The sequence below is a fragment of the Pecten maximus genome, chromosome 2 (genome assembly GCF_902652985.1).
Source record: "Pecten maximus chromosome 2, xPecMax1.1, whole genome shotgun sequence".
Lineage (NCBI taxonomy): Eukaryota > Metazoa > Mollusca > Bivalvia > Pectinida > Pectinidae > Pecten > Pecten maximus.
Window position 1 is genome coordinate 15,283,647 of NC_047016.1, and position 20,608 is coordinate 15,304,254.

Consider the following 20,608-nt stretch of genomic DNA (forward strand, 5'->3'; position numbering starts at 1 on the left):
TAACTGGTATGCACAATTGCATTATTTTTGGACTACATTGCTTCACCTCTAAAACGTACAGTGGTAATACTGGTATACTAGGTTGTCTCCACTTCTCACAAGTACAATGGTATAACTGGTATGCTAGGTTGTTCCCACTTCTCACAAGTACAATGCTATAACTAGTATGCTAGTTGGTTCCCACTTCTCACAAGTACACAATTGCATTATTGGTGGACTACATTGCTCCACCTCTAAAACGTACAGTGGTTATACTGGTATGCTAGGTTGTTTCCACCTCTCAAAAGTACAGATTCAGCTGCATATTTTATCTGAGCATATTTAGCGTCAATAGATAACGGGGTAAGTTTCTGAGCCGTGATGATACCACAGATAATATTACCCGGTATGTTCAGTACTGATTCATGAGAAGAAGGACATTTTTCAGAGTAATTTAGTTCGATGCAAAGACATTTTATCACATTTTGTCTACTCTGATAATCACTTCTTACATATCAAGCATTTGAAAGAGTCAACATTATTATTTCCCTCGGAAGCGTTTTACTATAATGCATATCATAAAGGTAGAAAGGGAACCTTAGCTACAAGCGACATTGAGCCAAACATCCTTATATCGTAATTAATTCATATCGCATCAATGTCCGGTTAAGGTCTGATTGTATTGTATGTTAACCTAGGATGTGTAAATTAAAATGCATAATGAATTTGTAAACATAAAAACCCTAGAGCTTCCCGGCCACAAAGTAATGTTTATTGACGATCTTTAGTTCACTTTTGATATCAATCACAATGTAGCTGCTTTGTGGACTGAAAAAGTGAATTACTAATATCAAGACTTAGGGACATTTCAAAATCGTTTTTATTCTAGCCGAAGAAATAAAAAAAACTGTATGTAATGCTTGTAACGGTAATATTTTTTATTGAATTCAAATTCAAGTACTGTACTCAGCCACATGAAACCCGACATTATTTGTATGAAACTTACATAAGAGTAAAACCATTAGAAACTACTTTTCTTTTCAGAATTATTGAATCAATATTTTCATTCAAAAAGTAAATTGTTGGGGCTCTCATTATTTTCTGCAATAAAAGTCATAATAATAGTAACTATGACAACAAGAAGTAGAAGACTATGTTGTTAAAGATATCAACACCACCAAGCACGGCCTTGGAATCAGAAACCATGTTCCAGAGAATGTTGAGGATTAGACAGCTGGTTTCCCATTTGCATGATTGGGAGTAGACATTCCCCACTGTCCCGCTTGGGTCAGTTATTGGTCGTATAGGTGACTTAACCCGATCAGTAGTCTATTAGTGTATATGTCCCGTCGTCGAGGGATGATATATTATTACCATATCGTCACGAAGACGTACAGGTAAACGTGACTTTTCGCTCACACAGCCAGTTAGAGATTGTCAAAGAGACCAGTCGATCTTTAAACATTGCAACGGCACTCGTACACACTGTTTCGTATATTGTTTGTGTAAAATTAAACCTTGTATATAGATCAATAATATCTATCATTTTGGGCGGTAAATCTAATATCAATCAGTAAATCCTGAAAGCTTACATACTCACTAAATAGCTTTTTTTCCCCATTTCTTCTGATCTAACAGCTATTATAAGTCTCGTGCATGGCTTAAGCTCATATTGACTAATGTGATTATTGCCGGCACATATTAGCTAATTGGTTAAAATATTCATTGCCAAATGGAGATTTTAGTAGAGACATAACACCGGTATGGGAGTTCTTCGATGAATAATTCCTCCGAATAGGAAGAGTTAATACCTTAGCATCTATTGTTCTATCGAGTCGCTAATCCAGGTAAAATCTAGATAAATGATAGGTAGGGTAAGGATAACGGAATCACTAGGCATATCAATAAACACCGAATATTTCAGTATGACTGACTTGATATCGACATATCCGGATGTCCTAGTCACCATCATTACTGAGGCGCTCAGTAATATAGCCAGGTGCTAATCTAAACCTTTATGATTTTATCTCACTGTTGTTGCTCTAAATCTGGATGTTTTATCTTATTACTGAATTTTAAATCTAAAATGCTTGACTTATCTATATTTGACGTTATCGCTGATGTTAATATTGTTCAATATTTCTGTATTTCTGTTAATTTGATGTTCAATGTTTCTATTTTCACCATATAACATTACCAAACAAAAAATGGAGTTATCAAATAATAATTTTCACATAATTACATTGGTGTTGTGAGGGCATCTTTAAAAATATCTTGGTTTGCTGAAACCCGACAAGGGTTTTTTTTCATATGGGTAGGTAGGTAGTGCTGAACTTTTTTTATTCAGGTCTGAAAGCAGATATTCAACCTTCAATACAAAAACAAACTAGAATATAAACTGTTTGGAAATCATTATTTATTTTGTGATCTTAAACAAAAGAAACACACACCAAGCTTATTTGGGTTTGCTAGACGTATTTTCAAACTCGAAAACAACTTCCGTACATAAATATCCGGAACGGTCAAGTCATTTAAAAAAAAAAGTTTTTCACAAAAACATTTACGTTCATTAAGTTTTATTTTTCACAATAAAATTTTCTGAGTATGCGCATTTTTTCTGGATCGGGCGGGTTACGCCAAACCAACTATATTTTTATTTTGTCACTAAATGTCGTCGTTTTGTCACGCCATAATACTGAGCGTATTTTTGACGTCAATAAAATGCGTTCAAGGATTAAAAAAAAAGCGATTGATCAATATAACTTGCAACGATGTAGTATGTAGTTCTATTGTATAAAGAATGAATATACTGATGTTGGAACATATTGATTAAAATGTTAACCTTTTTTTCTGCCGGGAACGATCGCGTGTACTCGTGACATCATAGAAGCAGGCCACATTGACAATGCGAAATTTGACTTTTGATGCGATAAGATGGTTACAGGTTGAATAAGAGGAAAACGCATTATACACTTTGTCTACAATCTTCCCAAGAATGCAGTTTAATATTTTTGCATCCCTGTTATTTGAATGTTAAATGATATAATGAACTTCATAGTATATGCGATTGTGAGATTTCTAATGCTGTTATACTACAGGCACTATATAAAGAAAATATTGGTACATGTATTTCTTTATTTTGAAATATTATGGTAGAACGTATATCTCTACTTCACACAAACAATGATAAGACTTCACAAGTTTTGAGAGTTTTACGTAACGGCCGTAGGTAGGGGTGTCACAAGTAAATGTTTCAAATCTTGTCAAGGAGAACATGGGTCCAGTGTTGTAACAGTGAGTATAGGGACCAGCCACGCTTAGAGCCATGTCGATACTGATATTTACCAGAGTCATCCCTGTAAGATAGATAAAAACCGTTATAAAATTCAGTCAACCCTCACACATGGACTTAAAACTATATACAAAAAACAACATTAAAATAGATCAATTTAGTTAAACATATTCATCTGCGAGACCTAGCTTAACCTCAAAAAGATAACTAGGGCGATGATAACGGAACCATCGGGCACATCAAGAAGTATTTAACATGTCTGACTTCATATCTCACAAGGAATTAGAACATTTCCTACTGAGGTCACTATGTCTACTATGTATACGTGTCACGTTGTATATTTCCTTGTGAGATATGACGTCAGACGTGTTCGATATTTATTGATATGCAAATAACCCATGCACGGTAGGAAATCACGTGACATAAGCTGGTTAATCCACGATAGTCCAAGATGGAGTCACAGGTCTATTAGAGGGAAAGAACAGGCAAAATATAACATCTCAAATCTAGACATAGCCCATGTCTTCTGGACACTATTTCTGTATCTTCTGATGTTTAAAATACTATACGTTGTATATTTCCTTGTGAGATATGACGCCAGACGTGTTCGATATTTGTTGGTATGCATGATTGCTCCGGTCACCAACCTGGGCATAACCCATGCACGGTAGAAAATCACGTGACAGAAGTTGGTGAATCCACGATAGTCTAAGATGGATTCATAGGTCGATTTGAGGGAAAGAACAGGAAAAATATAACATCTCAAATCTAGACATAGCCATTGTCTTCTGGACACTATTTCTGTATCTTCTGATGTTTAAATTACTATACAACTCCTCGTCGTTCGCACAACAAAAACTTGTTTTGACGCCAAGACCTATTTTACTGTAACAACTGCCTGAACAAGCTGGTATATATTCATATTTGATCAATAGTCACCTAATAATCAAACATAAATGGTGAAAATAGACTAAAAATTATATTTAGGTTGATTTTTCTCAAACGATGAGTTTCCACCTATGCTTTTTTGGTCGTGCAAAAATAATTAGTAACCACGAACTTGGAACATTATTACGGAATATGGCACATATCAAGTCTTAGAAACTCGGTGTCTGGTTTATCAATTTAACTTTTAATTCAATTCCAGCGCCGAAGAGATGACGAACCCGAAAACAAGATTGCCCAATAACTCTGTCAGGCAAAGGGGTTATAAGGAAACAATAAAGACACTCGTCTTTCATCCTTCCGATGTCCCATCAGAGGGTTTTTTCAATAGCTATCCCTTCACCTCACAGCCCCGCGCCAAAACGGATACATACTTTCCAAAAGCATACACCAATTAAACCCGTCACAGTGGCAAAAGAGAAAAAATACGCACATTCGCCATTGCCTATTGTTAATTATGCAAAAGTAAATGAAGTATTTGTGACTGTTGACCGGTCAATATTTTTGACTGTTGACTGGCGAAGAACATCCGCACGCGCCCAAACAGCCAAATGATTACGATGAAGCGCATTTCTGATCGTGATTTGTAGTATATCTAGCAACGCCTAGATTCGAAGTCAGAAAGGTTCGAAGCCAAATTAAGGTCAACTTTGGAGTTCGAAAATGCACCAAAGCCGGAATTAACAGTTTACTGAAGACATTTTACGTATTCATCAGCCTAAAAAATATCCAATATGTGAAATCTTCCGGATTATTCAGGTAACAAAACAGTTGTTTCATGCCTTATCAGTCAACAGTCAAAACTGTGGCCTCGGGAAACAGTTCATAGGGTTGGTTCCAACACCTCGGGGAAGAGTTTCGACTGTTGACTGATAAGGCATGAAACAACAGTATAATGTCAAACGCTTTGAGCATACCACTCCAAAAGTAAAAAAGAAGAGGCCCTACATCTGTGCATGCCCCACTAACTTCATAAGATGAAAACGATGAAGTATTTGAGGACATCACCGAAGAAATACCCACAGAAGACGCACCAGAAGATAGAAGAATACCCAACAGGGACATTACAAAGGAAGGAATTAATTATGTTGATTTCAGATGTCGTTTACGAGTTTTCGAGTAATGGAAAAATAAGCATTTCCTTGTTCATTTTAACGTCATGTAGTCTAGATAAAATTCCATTATTCTAAACTAGTACTCAATGATTCTTTCGTGGTCGCTCATCATTTTCATGTTTCGCAAAGTATGCGTGGGAACTAATCATGTGGAAAACATTAAACATAAATTGTTCAATTCTGGTTTCTTATTCATCAGGTGATAATTGATTAAAACAAATGCCAGCCTATCCGTTAAAGCAGTACGAGGGCAGGAATGTAGGTCATAGTGCTAAAACACGTATTTTTGTTTGGGAAAGCTACGAGTTGTATAGTGATTTATGCATCAGAAGAACCAGCAATAGTGTCCAGACGGCATGGGCTATGTATAGTTTTGAGAGATTATTTTCTTTTCATGTTTTACCTGCATCTTCTGTACTTTTCCCCCTTGAGGGGCTCAGTAGTATGCCCATATGACAGATATGATATAAATGGAAAGATGAAAGCACCTTTCAATACACAATGAAAGTTAGATAGTCAGATAAAGGAGAGCCAGAAATTATATATACTGCATCATATATATGTTTTGTCGTTCTATGACTAAAGTGATATCTAGGGGGACGATAGAATTAAAAGGGTGATGCAATAACTCCATATTCAAATTGATTAATCAATAAATATAAAAGTAATTTACAATGTTTGATTCCAAATGTTCTGAACCGTGTCGCTATATTTATGACTCTACGACTAAGAGTTGGTTTGAGGTAGTCGTATGCAGTGGTATGATTTGACTATATATATATACATATTTTTTATGAATATATGAACATGTCATCAGTCCTTTTCAAGAAAACAGAAGTGCAGCATCAAACATCAATATACCATATATGTCATCTCGCCTCTTCAGTACGGCCACGTCTGTGATAAGATATGTATCCAAGAGGTCAACTCGCCACCATTCCAAGGAAACTTTGTTTGTACAGGAACAGGAATCGTCTGGCTGGAAAGCAACAGGATATCTACTTCCATCCACTGCCTTGTAAGCCCCGTATGATCCGGACAATGGTGGGAAAGTTGTTGACTGAACCGCTGGCTTTCCTGCTGCCACATTACCGTATATACCTGTAAAAATACCCAAATTATCACGCATTAGCGTATATACATGTAAAAATGCTCATGATATTCCACATTACCGTATAAACCAAAAAAGGGTCAATGTTATGCAACATTACCGTATTTACCTGTTGATTATATGATTGTTTTGTAACACTATCACTCATTGGTCCTAATGAGATCACATGACATCAATTATTTCCTTGGAAATGCCTCGTGGTATCAAAGAGGAGTAAACATAATGTTTTGTCATGACCGTGGAATCTTGTATGGAATCCTGCTAGAAATAGAAATTATGTCATCTGCGCTGAGATGTTTCTTGAGCAGATCGGGGTTTAATATAGCATTACACGGACCTTGCGAAACGTTATACTGACCTCCCGTTGATTTGATATGATATTTTGAAGGAACTTTCTTAAGTCTGTTTTTTTTTTAATTAATATAAATCATAATAAAGTAAACGGGCCTGCTCTGAACTATATTCCTCTCGGCCTTCGGCCTCAGGGAATATTCGCCTTGTCAGGTCTGTTAAACCATGGATTGCTCTCAACAATAGTCTGTATTTGCATAATGGTAATACTCATTACCGTATTTATCTCTATAATAAAACTCAATAAAACATTACCGAATACGCCTATAAAACAAACCAATATTAAACCACATTACCGTTATGTCTGTATAATGATACTCATATTATCTGACATTACCGTATATACCTGTATAATAAAACTCATATTATCTCAGATTACCGTTATAACTGTAAAATGATACTCCTATTATCTCACATTACCGTATATACCTGTATAATAAAACTCATATTATCTCAGATTACTGTATATACCTGTACAATAATACTCGTATTATCCCACGTTGCCGTAAAACCCAGTATAATAATATCACCCCAAATCTCTCATGATAAGATAGATATCGCTACGGTATAACAACCAATATCTATTAGCAATTAATCTCACTCTACATCTTGATTGATCTAAAGCTGCTGGATAAGTGAAAAGAACGTCCTGTTTGATGGATACACGAAATATAATTTCACCACAACACAAAGTTACACGACCCATAATTATCACATCATCGGCATTTTTATTATCTGTTTCTGTTAGTGGATTTACCGAAACTGTTTGTAACATTGAGTGAATACCCATAAAACTATTCTCCAATAAATATTGTTATTCATAAATTATTATCTGCTCTACGAGTTATCTTAAAATGGGCAATGTAAGCTTTCATTTCCTTGTTGTCGACATTATTTTTGAACTTCCCTCCCCCTATGGTTGCATTCATAAGTGTTAAAATAAGCATGTACGTTCAGCCGATGGTGAGTTATAGGCAGAACTAGACATTCCAGGATGAACTTACAGACACGATAATCAGATCATCAAAGAGACTTATGTCACGACATATCGATTAATTAAATGTCCTTGTTTAAAACTCAAACAGACGCTTCAATCAGTTTAATTATTTTGACTAGGATGAACACCACCACTTAATAAAGGTAGTATAAGGAGTCCCATTAGACCAACTACTGTTCTGTATATCGTATGGACATCAAAATCAATGACATTACTTGAAGCTGAACTAGAATATAGACGCAAAACCTGACTTAATTAGGGCACATAACTCCGTGTCAACTTTTTCCCATAACTTTATCTTCTATTAACATCAGTAAATAATTAATCTTGTGTGAAAACGTTTCTATGAATGTTTCCTGAATAACCTGTTTTTAGCTAAGGTGACGACCATTGTATTCGACAATGCCCATTATAAGTTGTCATTACAGAACGAACACTCCAAGTTATAAGATATGATCCCCGGGACATACCAAGGAATTAAAAGTCAGTGCGTCCTGTTATTGTCCTCATACTATACAAAGGTTCCAGTTCCTCATACTATACAAAGGTTCCAGGAGGGCGATACAGATTTATTAACTGGCATCACCTACCATTGTACTAATATAAAATACAATTTCATATTTACATGTTTCAATTACGCAAAACTATGGAACGGAATTCAAGTAATTATTACACTATCCGTTATTGCATTCTTGTGTGCAACATTAATATTGTGTTATGCGAATTGAACCTTATCATTTCCTTTATTATCATTCATGTATTCAGTGTTAAGATTGCATATTGCAGTTTGATTAATCCAGTCGTCAACATTGTCATTACGAGTTTGCATTGCGCAATCCGGTATTCGCTAGGTCAACATTCAGTATTGCATTATCGACATTCGCGTTCACTTTGTGATTGCTGGTGAACTCATTATTTAGTTCCTCATTATGCAGTATGGGGGCGCTGCGGTGTTTTATGCTATTCGGAATTCATCGGACTTTGCCACAGTAATCGAAGCATCCGGAAATAGCAATCGGAACTCCTCGTCATTTTCTCAGAAACTACGTTCGCAGACGGAAGCGAGGTGTTCCGATTGTCGGAAATAGAATAGCGCTGAAGTCATTTCTCGTTTATCGATTACTTTTGCCTGAAATAACGGACTACTTGTAGCATACACAGACACTAGGTAATTATAATTCAGACAATTTTAGTGGGTTTTTTTGTGATGTTGACTTGACATAATATGACCACAGGGACATGTCTAGTCTATATTAAAATAGCCAGAAATACCTAGACTATATATAAAGACAAAGTTTGCACATAAGAGATTTACTAAATAATGAGGGTAAAGCATTTAACATTCCAGACTACTGTTTGTATAATTATGACTCATATATGTTATTTTCATTTGTTACTATAAACTTTCTCAATATTAATATACAAAAGTGTATATTCTATCATTTCTTTATAACAACCAACATCTCGTTTTTATGCTACTAAATTGCTTAAAACTATTACTTGCATTTATACGTTAAAAGTTACATGATTATCGATTTATCATTGAAATGTTAATTAAATTACGACATTCATAATTTATCTCTATAATAAAACTCAATAAAACATTACCGAATACGCCTATGAAACAAAACCCATATTAACCCACATTACCGTTATAACTGTAAAATGATACTCATATTATCTCACATTACCGTATATACCTGTATAATAAAACTCATATTATCTCAGATTACCGTTATAACTGTAAAATGATACTCCTATTATCTCACATTACCGTATATACCTGTATTACAAAACTCATATTATCTCAGATTACCGTTATAACTGTAAAATGATACTCCTATTATCTCACATTACCGTATATACCTGTATAATAATACTCATATTACCTTAGATTACTGTATATACCTGTATAATAATACTCGTATTATCCCACGTTGCCGTAAAACCCAGTATAGTAATATCACCCCAAATCTCTCATGATAAGAAAGATATCGCTACGGTATAACAACCAATATCTATTAGCAATTAATCTCACTCTACATCTTGATTGATCTAAAGCTGCTGGATAAGTGAAAAGAACGTCCTGTTTGATGGATACACGAAATATAATTTCACCACAACACAAAGTTACACGACTAACATCATCGGCATTTTTATTATCTGTTTCTTTTCTTGGATTTACTATAAACTGTTTGTAACATTGAGTGAATACCCATAAAACTATTCTCCAATAAATATTGTTATTCATAAATTATTATCTGCTCTACGAGTTATCTTAAAATGGGCAATGTAAGCTTTCATTTCCTTGTTGTCGACATTATTTTTGAATTTCCCTCTCCCTATGGTTGCATTCACAAGTGTTAAAATAAGCATGTACGTTCAGCCGATGGTGAGTTATAGGCAGAACTAGACATTCCAGGATGAACTTACAGACACGATAATCAGATCATCAAAGAGACTTATGTCACGACATATCGATTAATTAAATTTCCTTGTTTAAAACTCAAACAGACGCTTCAATTAGTTTAATTATTTTGACTAGGATGAACACCACCACTCAATAAAGGTAGTATAATGTGTCCCATTAGACCCTATCAACATTGTTTGGACATCAAAATCAATGACATTACTTGAAGCTGAACCAAGATAAAGAGGACTGATACCGAACGCTTATATAGACACAAAAATTGACTCAATTATGGCACATGAGTCCATATACCCGTGCCAACATTTACCCATTACTTTATCTTTTATCAGCATTAGTGAATAATTAATCTTGTGTGAAAACGTTTCTATGCATGTTTTATGAATAACCTGTTTTTAGCTAACGGTGTGGCAAGCCAAGTTGTCATTTATTCACGGAGCAACGTTGATCCAGCGTTAACCAAATTATATAAGATATCTTATATAATCAAATAAGATATCTTAAAAACTTTATAAGATATCTTATATAACATATAAGATATCTTATATAACATATAAGATATCTTATATCTTTTATGAGATATCTTATATATATTTTTGTATAAGATATCTTATATACTATATAAGATATCTTATATATTATAAGATAGAGCTTTTATGAGATATCTCATATATTATATAAGATATCTTATAAACTTTAAATAAGATATCTCATAAACATATAATATATCTTATAAACATATAAGATATCTTATATAATATATAAGATATCTTATATAATATATAAGATATCTTATATAATATATAAGATATCTTATATAATTTGGTAAAATACTGGATCAACATTGCTCCGCGAATAAATGACAACTTGGCTTGCCATATAACGGTGACGACCATTGCACTCGGCAATACCGCTAAAGTTGTCATTACAGAACGAACACTCCAAGTTAAAAGATATGATCCCCGGGTAATATGGATAACTGAATAAGGACTATACTTATCACACACCAAGGCATGACAAGTCTTTGGAGTGCGTCGTGTTATTGTCCTCATACTACACACGTGTTCCAGTGGTTGGAGGGCGAAACAGATTTAATAACTGGCATCACCCTACCATTGTATTAATATAGAATAAATACGATTTCATATTTACCGGTACATGTTTCAATTATGCAAAACACACACACACATATAGTTTCTTATTAAAGTATCAATGATTTAGCAATTAAAATATCAGTGTGTGATAAAGGATTTTGGCAGTGACTTATCAAAATTGAATCTCTTACTTTTTAAGGTAAGATAACGTATGTACTTATTCTCGTCACCAACAATGTCAAACTGTGTATGAGACTTGTTGAACTTTCGCAAAATGCCAAATGGCGATTGTGGTATAGATTAAAGATGTATGAATTAGCTTAAGAAAGACAAAAGCTACTGCCAGACATCATATGTTACCTCTTAATTCATAGTATCGCGCATTATCGGAAGCCGTGGTCGGGAAAACATCGTCCATTCTTGAGTTCCATCCTACACACTGTCCCTCCTTATAGAACACAGATACACAATCGGTCTGGTCAAAACACGTGTGTGCACATTCCACCAGACTTGATACATTGAAGTAATGCAGTGTTCCTCCGTCGGGTAATACGTTATCGTACCGACTGTCGGCGTGGAAATAGTTCTGTCGGAATTCTGAAATGTATTACCCATATCAATTCATATCAATTCATACACAAAAACATGTGAAAAAATCATGACATTGTCAAATTTTCAGATTCCAATTTTCTTTTAAACAACAGTATCATATTATATACATACAAAGTATAATCAATAAAAAAAAACAGCACTAACACACACAAGGCCAACATATGATTTTACTATTTGAGCCTAATTTACAACAAAAACAGAGTAAAAAAATCTTCAAGATGATCTAACAGATAATGTTCCATATTCTCAGTGAGGACGATCGAACAGATAATGTTCCAAGTTCTCACTGGGGACGATCTATCAGATAATGTTCCATATTCTCAGTGAGGACGATCGAACAGATAATGTTCCACATTCTCACTGGGGACGATCTAACAGATAATGTTCCACATCCTCAGTGAGGACGATCGAACAGATAATGTTCCAAGTTCTCACTGGGGACGATCTATCAGATAATGTTCCATATTCTCAGTGAGGACGATCGAACAGATAATGTTCCACATTCTCACTGGGGACGATCTAACAGATAATGTTCCACATTCTATGTAGGGACGATCTAACAGATAATGTTCCACATTCTCAGTGAGGACGATCTAACAGATAATGTTCCACATTCTCAGTGAGGACGATCTAACAGATAATGTTCCACATTCTCAGTGAGGACGATCTAACAGATAATGTTCCACATTCTCAGTGAGGACGATCTAACAGATAATGTTCCATATTCTCACTGGGGACGATCTAACAGATAATGTTCCACATTCTCAGTGAGGACGATCTAACAGATAATGTTCCACATTCTCAGTGAGGACGATCTAACTGATAATGTTCAACATTCTCAGTGAGGACGATCTAACAGATAATGTTCCACATTCTCAGTGGGGACGGTCTAACAGATAATGATCCCCATTCTCAGTGAGGACGATCTAACAGATAATGTTCCCCATTATCAGTGAGGACGATCTAACAGACGATCTAACAGATAATGTTCCACATCCTCAGTGAGGACGATCGAACAGATAATGTTCCAAGTTCTCACTGGGGACGATCTATCAGATAATGTTCCATATTCTCAGTGAGGACGATCGAACAGATAATGTTCCACATTCTCACTGGGGACGATCTAACAGATAATGTTCCACATTCTATGTAGGGACGATCTAACAGATAATGTTCCACATTCTCAGTGAGGACGATCTAACAGATAATGTTCCACATTCTCAGTGAGGACGATCTAACAGATAATGTTCCACATTCTCAGTGAGGACGATCTAACAGATAATGTTCCACATTCTCAGTGAGGACGATCTAACAGATAATGTTCCATATTCTCACTGGGGACGATCTAACAGATAATGTTCCACATTCTCAGTGAGGACGATCTAACAGATAATGTTCCACATTCTCAGTGGGGACGGTCTAACAGATAATGATCCCCATTCTCAGTGAGGACGATCTAACAGATAATGTTCCCCATTATCAGTGAGGACGATCTAACAGACAATCTAACAGATAATGTTCCATATTCTCTGTGAGGACGATCTAACAGATATTGTTTCACATTCTATGTAGGGACGATCTAACAGATAATGTTCCATCACATTCTCAGTAGGGACGGGAGACATTATATGGAATGTTGACACGCTTCCCAACCCGACTGTTAAGCTCGTCCCACAAAAACTCGATTGGGGACATAACTGGAATGTTTGGTGGCCAATCAAGAACTGGACCATTGTTTTGATCCAGAAAGTCACAACAAACCCTAGCATCATAAGGTTACGTTGATGGATAAGAGGAAGAACATGTGGTGTCAAGACCTGATCCCAATAACTTATTGTTGTCAGATTACCATGGATCCTGCCATTGTCGTCCATCTTACCTGTACACTTGTGCCGAGAAAGATTTGAGAAATAACCAAACGGTTAGTAACCAATGATATCATCTCTGGACATGTTAAACGTAAATGTTACAAACAAAGGATATTACCGATGATATGGATTTCATCATACACAGTTTATGTCAAATAATGAAGGTATAGAATGAGCCGAGCAGCTGTTTTCGGCCCTTTTTGTAACGTGTGGAAATACAGAAACAAACCCTACAGATATCGATGTTACAGAATGGGAGGTACAATATCCAATTTCTAATTGTAGTACATTTTATTTCGTTGTAGTAAATAGTCGTGTAAAAACTATTTTGATAAATGATTGAGAAACGATTTAGGAATCGCGGTCTAAGAAAGAGCCCAGTGAATAACTAAAATATGAAAGGCACAGAATAAAGTAAGTTTTACTTATCTAGAAATGTCCATTATATTGAAGATTTAGGGAAAAAAAAGAACTGATTTAAAAAAAATAGTAGGTTAGTAAGTTTATACGTACCCGCTATTACTGCGGAAACAAAAAGTGCCATTAGCAATGTGTGGAGTAAACATCCTTCCTCCATGTTATGTCTCTCCAACCTACACTGTATGCTCCGTTTTCCATTAGCTTAAAATCAGGACCGAAGAAAGTTCGTGCCAGGCGTGTCATCAATTGTTCAGAAGTTGCACGGCGTAGACTGTCGTCTCTATAGATCAGCCATCGAACCAATAGGCAATACAAAGGGAGAGTGACAACACTCGGCAGCTTCCGTTGGCCTAGTCCCCGATACATCAGTAGCACATACAGTTACAACAGTTTTATTCAATTTTCTTTTAGTGTCTAGATCTGATATAAGTTGTGTTTTGTATATATCACATGTGTTTTTGCAGAATGTTATCGAGACCCATATCTATCAGTGTCACTACCTCATTGGCAGTTCTGATCAATATGCTGGAACAACACAGACATTATTTTTCCTGTAATACAAAATTATTACTGACCTACAACGCTTAATTAGGTCTTCGTTATAGGTCTTGTAGGTATATAAGAACGTTTGGTCCAGTCGTAATTTGTTTTATTTTTTTGCTTTTTATTTCTCCCTATAAAGACGTCCGGTACCCTCAAATATATTATGAGTATAAAAAATATCAAATAAATATATGAAACTTACTTCTATATTAACTCGTGTTAGCGCTAACTGTGATTCTTTCTAATGGGCATCTAAACGGTACAATTTTGTGTCCAGTCACAGAGTGCTTATCTGGGAGACCTTCTCACCATCGTAACGCTTAAGACTTTGATTTCTTTCCTATCTTTCCTGTATTTTAGCTCACCTGGTTAGCTAATTGCGAACATAATTTATCTTGACCGTCAATCAAAGTCACATGGGTCAAATTTATGGAACGATTCAAACGACATCTTCTCTCCAATGCAATACAATGTTTTATAACGGTTTCTCATACAAAATATTTTAAGTTAAGACAAAAAGTATATTGACACTATTGATATATAAATATAATTTTGAAAATCCCCGCTAAAATGTCACAATATTGTCTTCAAAATAAAAGAGTTTCAAAACAAACAGAATACGGAAGGAATTGTTTGGATTTCCTATTAACAACGGGTCCCAGTCTTATCATTACCCAGCAGGAAGTAGTGGTCACTTAAACAGAGAAATGGGGACACCTACGGAAGAGGAGGTCCTGGCAGGTATAAAACGTCTGGTACGTATGTCTCTTACCGGATACGGCTACAATGATAACTAACTGTTGTACCCGCGCGTATTTTACTCGTGATGTAGAAGTTCTAGTTGTTATTTTCGGTGAGCTACGCTACTGTATATCTTTGGTGACACTATTACTCCAACGTTCCCTTATACACATGTATATATTTCTGTCAGTTTTAACACGGGGTGCTTTAACGTGTCGTTGTCGCTATGAGTTGGGAGATTCCTATATAACTATACAGACCATGACCAGCAAAGTTTTGAACGTTAACGGTCTCGTTGGAGTTACTTCCCTTCTATCTTTAAATTACAATGTATAAGCAAAGGAACTAAAACGTATGAAGCTTTATTTTACTGTATCTTGAATAAAACACGAGAAATGCTATTTTTGAATGTTGAAAATCGGTAGATATATATTATCAGTATGGAACTGAAACAACGAGTTAGTGTGAAACAACATAATTACGGTAATAACAATGAAAAAAAATAAATAAATAATGTCCGTTGTATTCGTCATGAACCACGGACTTACATGTGCATGTATGTTAGAGCTCGTGCATATCAAGGCTATGATAAGATACAGAACCAATATATCAAATGATGTATACAATTGATCGATGAAGTAATAGCGACAGTAAAAAGTAATTTAAATGTGTGTTTTGAATGCTAACAATTAACATACTTCATTTGATTTTATTAAAACCCGATTAACACTTATTAATTATTGTCACCAAACAAATAATACGATAAACCTTTTTTCTGTTTTCCTTCCTTTTTAGATTCTTGAAGAGAAAAGAGACATATTATGTAAATACATGAATCCGGAACGATACTTTGATTATTTGAGATCAAAGTTTGTTATCAATGAAGAAGATAAGGAGGAGATTGAATATGAAAGAACAAGGAGAAAACGGGCGAGTGTGATGATTGACATTTTGTTGAGGAAAGGGGGAAATGCTTACGATGTGTTTGTTATGGCCATTCAGGCTGATAGAACACAAACTGACCTGGTCAAGATTCTTCATACAGAATACGAGAAACGCAAAAATAACTATTTTGGTAAGTAAGAAAAGAATGTCATCTCCCTGTAAATTTAACGTGCTGGGTATCAGACTGGGGTTTAATTAGAAGGACTTGTTTTAAAAAGACACGTTTCACAGTACACAATGCATTATCCATAATAACACTCAGTAGAAAGTAGTGTTCCTATGATATGTTTTGACATAGGGAACCTGGGTGATTTTAAGTTACATTGTCGGATTCTTCTTGGGTTTTCAAAGTTAAACAGGGAACAGCTGAGCAAGAAAACGTGTATATTCTTTAGGCATTTCTTCTACGTTAAACATGTACCTATTATACAGAAAGCATTGTAACAAACCGATTTCTATTTATTCATGAGTATCTGTTAACACATTCAGTATTTCGTGTGTGTGGCCTAGCTGTAGTTATATTTTCTGTTGTTACTATTACGATAAAAGACCTGTTTAGCCTTCGGGTCATATTAGTGTTCACGCATTTTCTATTCATTTAGTTATTAATTTTTTTTTTTCTAAAATTTCTTTAAATTTCTTCTTTTTTTTTTTTTTTTTTTTTTTGTAGCATGTAGTTATATTTTCTCTTGTTGTTGTTATTATGATAAAATACATGTTTAGTCTTCGGGTCATATTAGTGAGACTAGCTGGTAAGTTGGCAAAACATGCAATATGGAGACTATAATCTGCCGTAGTGGATTTATAGGAGAACCTATAACAGTTAAATTGATATTTACATGCAACATTTAAAACAATGTATATAGCGATTGTCTAGTTATTTTTAATTGATTTAAATACTCTTTAATTTTAACAGAAATATCATTCTTTCAATTATGGTCTCTATTCTTGTAGCTTTGGTTAAAGGAAAATCCCCGACACAAATAAATATCAACTCACGCGCATTGTCGAAACCATTACCACCTCCTCCAACTACAGACTCAAGTTCCCCCCAGAACAACCAGAGACAGGGTGGCCATGTTCCTCCGCCGGCAATTACAGCCTTGCTCAATGTTCCTACAGTGGGTCCTCCTTCAAGCGTTTGCCATGACAGAATATCACCAGAAAACAAGCCTACAGTCAGACCGCCTGTTAGAACAGAAACCCGTATTCCGTCAGTTGTGCCCGAAATAGCAAACGAAGAAACAGCTTCACCGATCGCGACTCACCGAACTACGATTAGCTTAAACCATTCCGACGCCCACACAGAGACGGAGTCAATGAAGGAACGAAAGGAGCAGACAAACCGCAACAAACTTCATAACTTCACTTCCCGCTCTGCAGATAACGCCGAATTCGACCCAAATGAGGAAACTGTCAAGAAAGAGTTTTTGCGTGAAGGAGAGGAAAACACAGAGTCGGTTAATACGGAAAGTCTTTTTTCCTCAGAGTCTACGAAAGTGAAAGAATTGTTAGACTGATGCCATGTGTAAAAGGACATTTGGTTACCATACCGAAAAATACTGTGACCAAGTCAGCATTGAACAGTTAACTAAATTAACTACACATTTATGGTTCGCTCACAGGCGTTTGTATCTGGTTAGATTTATTAGAAAAATACCAGCCCCTATGCCCCTACTATATCAACAAGGAGATAGATCGGAGATAGATTGAAGATCAGACGTTGAATCGACTGTGGAACGGAAGCAGACTATCTATCTTAAAACGGACAGTCTGATTGGTCGACAATTAAAATTAGTATCGTTTAAAGTTATCGACCAATCAAATTGTTCATTGCAAAACCACTTCAAAATATATAGCATCGATCGGCTATCACGACTGCGTTTGGCCCATTTTCTTATCTTTAAACTATTGTCACACGACAGTAGCAATTACTGATATTTAAAAAATCTAAACCAAAGTACATTACTGAAGTTTGTGTACATTTGATATGTTAGTTGGTATGAACTTAAATTCAAAGTGAATCGAAGCTCACATCCCATTTCCGACTTTTCAAGTTTTACACGATGTAGGAGTAGGGGCTAATATTGTATTTCTATAAATACTTACCAGGTGTAGACGCCCGTGGTTCGTTGTAAAGGAGCATTGAGCAAGGAACATTGCTGGTCTCCTATAGTTACACCTGTAGGTTGTTTTTTATATTTCTTTTATTTTTTTAAACATTTTGCATGATAAACATCAAACAGGTTACATTTCACAAGTACAATTATATAATTACTCGCTCACAAATTTTCTTCATTTTCTCATTTGAACAGTTTAACTGATCACACTAATACTTATGTTAGATCCAACCCACCTTACATTCACACTCGCATACAACATGAAGACATATAGAATCGGACAAAACACAAAGAAACAGCAGAACAAAAACATAACACATATAAGAGATCTATAGTAAAGAAAGAGACAGAAAAGAGGGGCGGGGGGGTTGATGGTGATGGAAAAGATAGGGAAGAGAGGGGGATATTAGGGTGAGAGGTGGTCTGACTTTCGGTTTATATATAAATAATATTAAATTTAACGTTTTTGTTCAACAAGTTTTAACCATTTTTTCCATTCATTATTTAAAACATTGAGGCACTGTTCACCTTTTCCCTGAGCAATGTACTTTTGGACTTTGTAATAATCTTTTATCAAATTTACCAATGCCATAACATTTAATGATTTATGAGCGCACCTGGTTTGGTACAGATATTGTTTAAAAATTAAAATAATTTCATTATCAACTTTATTATAAATGCCTATATGTTCAAATAATCCAAAAATCATAGCTTGTTTATTAATTGCAAAAGGAATAGTAGTGATCTCTAAAAGTGATTCAAAATTGAACAAAAATTGTTGAACTTCATTACATTCCCATAAAATATGGGTGATTGTCTCCCTTTCACCATTACAGAATGTACAGTTAGGATTATTTGTTAGGCCAATCTTGTAAATAAAAGCATTAGTGGTTAATATGTGATGATTTATTCTAAACTGTAGCTATTGCAGTTTTGTATTTTTTGTTATTCTAAATGGGAGAGAGTATATCTTTTTCCATGCATCATTATTAAAATCAAATATATTTCCCCACTTATTTTGAGCTAAAACAATGTTTTCTTGTTTTATAAGTAGTTTGTAAAAATCTTGAGACCCCTTTTTCTGTTTAAAAATAATTTCTAAATCTAAAGGGATGATCGGGTATTGTGGGGTTCTATTTAGGATAGGATAGTTATTAAGGAACTCTTTTATGCTTCTAATTACTCCATGATATTGTAAATAGTTAGCTATGTTCCCATATATATTGCAAAATTCTTCAAATGAAAAGAAAGAACCATCACTTTTATCCTTAATTAGATCATTAATTATTATTATTCCTTTCTTAAACCAGCTTGGAAAAAGATTACTTTTTTACCCACAATTATATTTTTATTATACCATAACGGTGATTTAAGAATAGAATAACCATCTTTCTTATATATTTCTTCTCTTACTCTAAGATTATTCCAGGCTTTAAAAACATCCACCCAAAAAACATTTTTACAACAAGTCAATATTTTGTCAAGATATTTCCTTCCAGAAACAGCCAAAAGGTTAAGGTTTATTCGGGTCTTAAGAATTTCTAACCATTTCCCTTTTGAATTGAAAATCCTTCCTATCCATCCTATCTTTAAAGACTCAATAAAAGCTATCAAATTAACCATTTTAAGGCCACCATCACTATAATTTTGAATAATTACATCCCTCTTTACTTTATCTGTTTTACTGTTCCATAGAAAATACCTGTAGGTTAAATGGTGAAAATTGAGTTGATATCTTTTGGATGTTAATGTTTGGTGTTTGTGATAAGCGTACAGGTCAGTTCATCATAGCGATTGTTATGACATATTCTGTGGTGAATACGTTATATTTTCAATTCTGTTTCGTGCAGTTGTTCGAAGGTAAAACGTAAAGTGCAGTCGGCATATCGAGATTATTGTAATTATTTTTATTTCTGCCATGACAATCACGCATGATTTTTAGAACGATTAAATAAGCTATGTATGTGTTATTTCTTGATTGTAATTTTAAAATAGATAAATATCCATACAAAAGAAACAATCTGATGACCAGATACATGTATTTCAG

The 20,608-nt window shown here is 34.9% G+C and overlaps 2 protein-coding genes across 3 annotated transcripts; one reads left to right on the forward strand and one right to left on the reverse strand.

The window, feature by feature from the left end:
• Positions 1–2,375: 2,375 nt before the first annotated feature.
• On the reverse strand, positions 2,376–14,943 carry LOC117319104 (fucolectin-like). Its single transcript, XM_033873957.1, has 4 exons — positions 14,306–14,943; positions 11,673–11,909; positions 6,193–6,432; positions 2,376–3,335 (listed from the first exon to the last, which is right to left on the reverse strand). The coding sequence occupies exons 1-4, from the start codon at positions 14,367–14,369 to the stop codon at positions 3,127–3,129; spliced, it is 750 nt and encodes a 249-aa protein (XP_033729848.1). The 5' UTR covers positions 14,370–14,943; the 3' UTR covers positions 2,376–3,126.
• A 432-nt stretch (positions 14,944–15,375) lies between these two features.
• LOC117319116 lies at positions 15,376–20,531 on the forward strand. Of its 2 annotated transcripts, none has more exons than XM_033873968.1 (3): positions 15,376–15,510; positions 16,292–16,571; positions 17,396–20,531. In XM_033873968.1, the coding sequence occupies exons 1-3, from the start codon at positions 15,463–15,465 to the stop codon at positions 17,959–17,961; spliced, it is 894 nt and encodes a 297-aa protein (XP_033729859.1). In that variant the 5' UTR covers positions 15,376–15,462; the 3' UTR covers positions 17,962–20,531. The 2 variants fall into 2 exon arrangements, with proteins under 2 accessions (XP_033729859.1, XP_033729866.1); XM_033873975.1 differs by having other exon boundaries at positions 15,387–15,496.
• Positions 20,532–20,608: the final 77 nt, after the last annotated feature.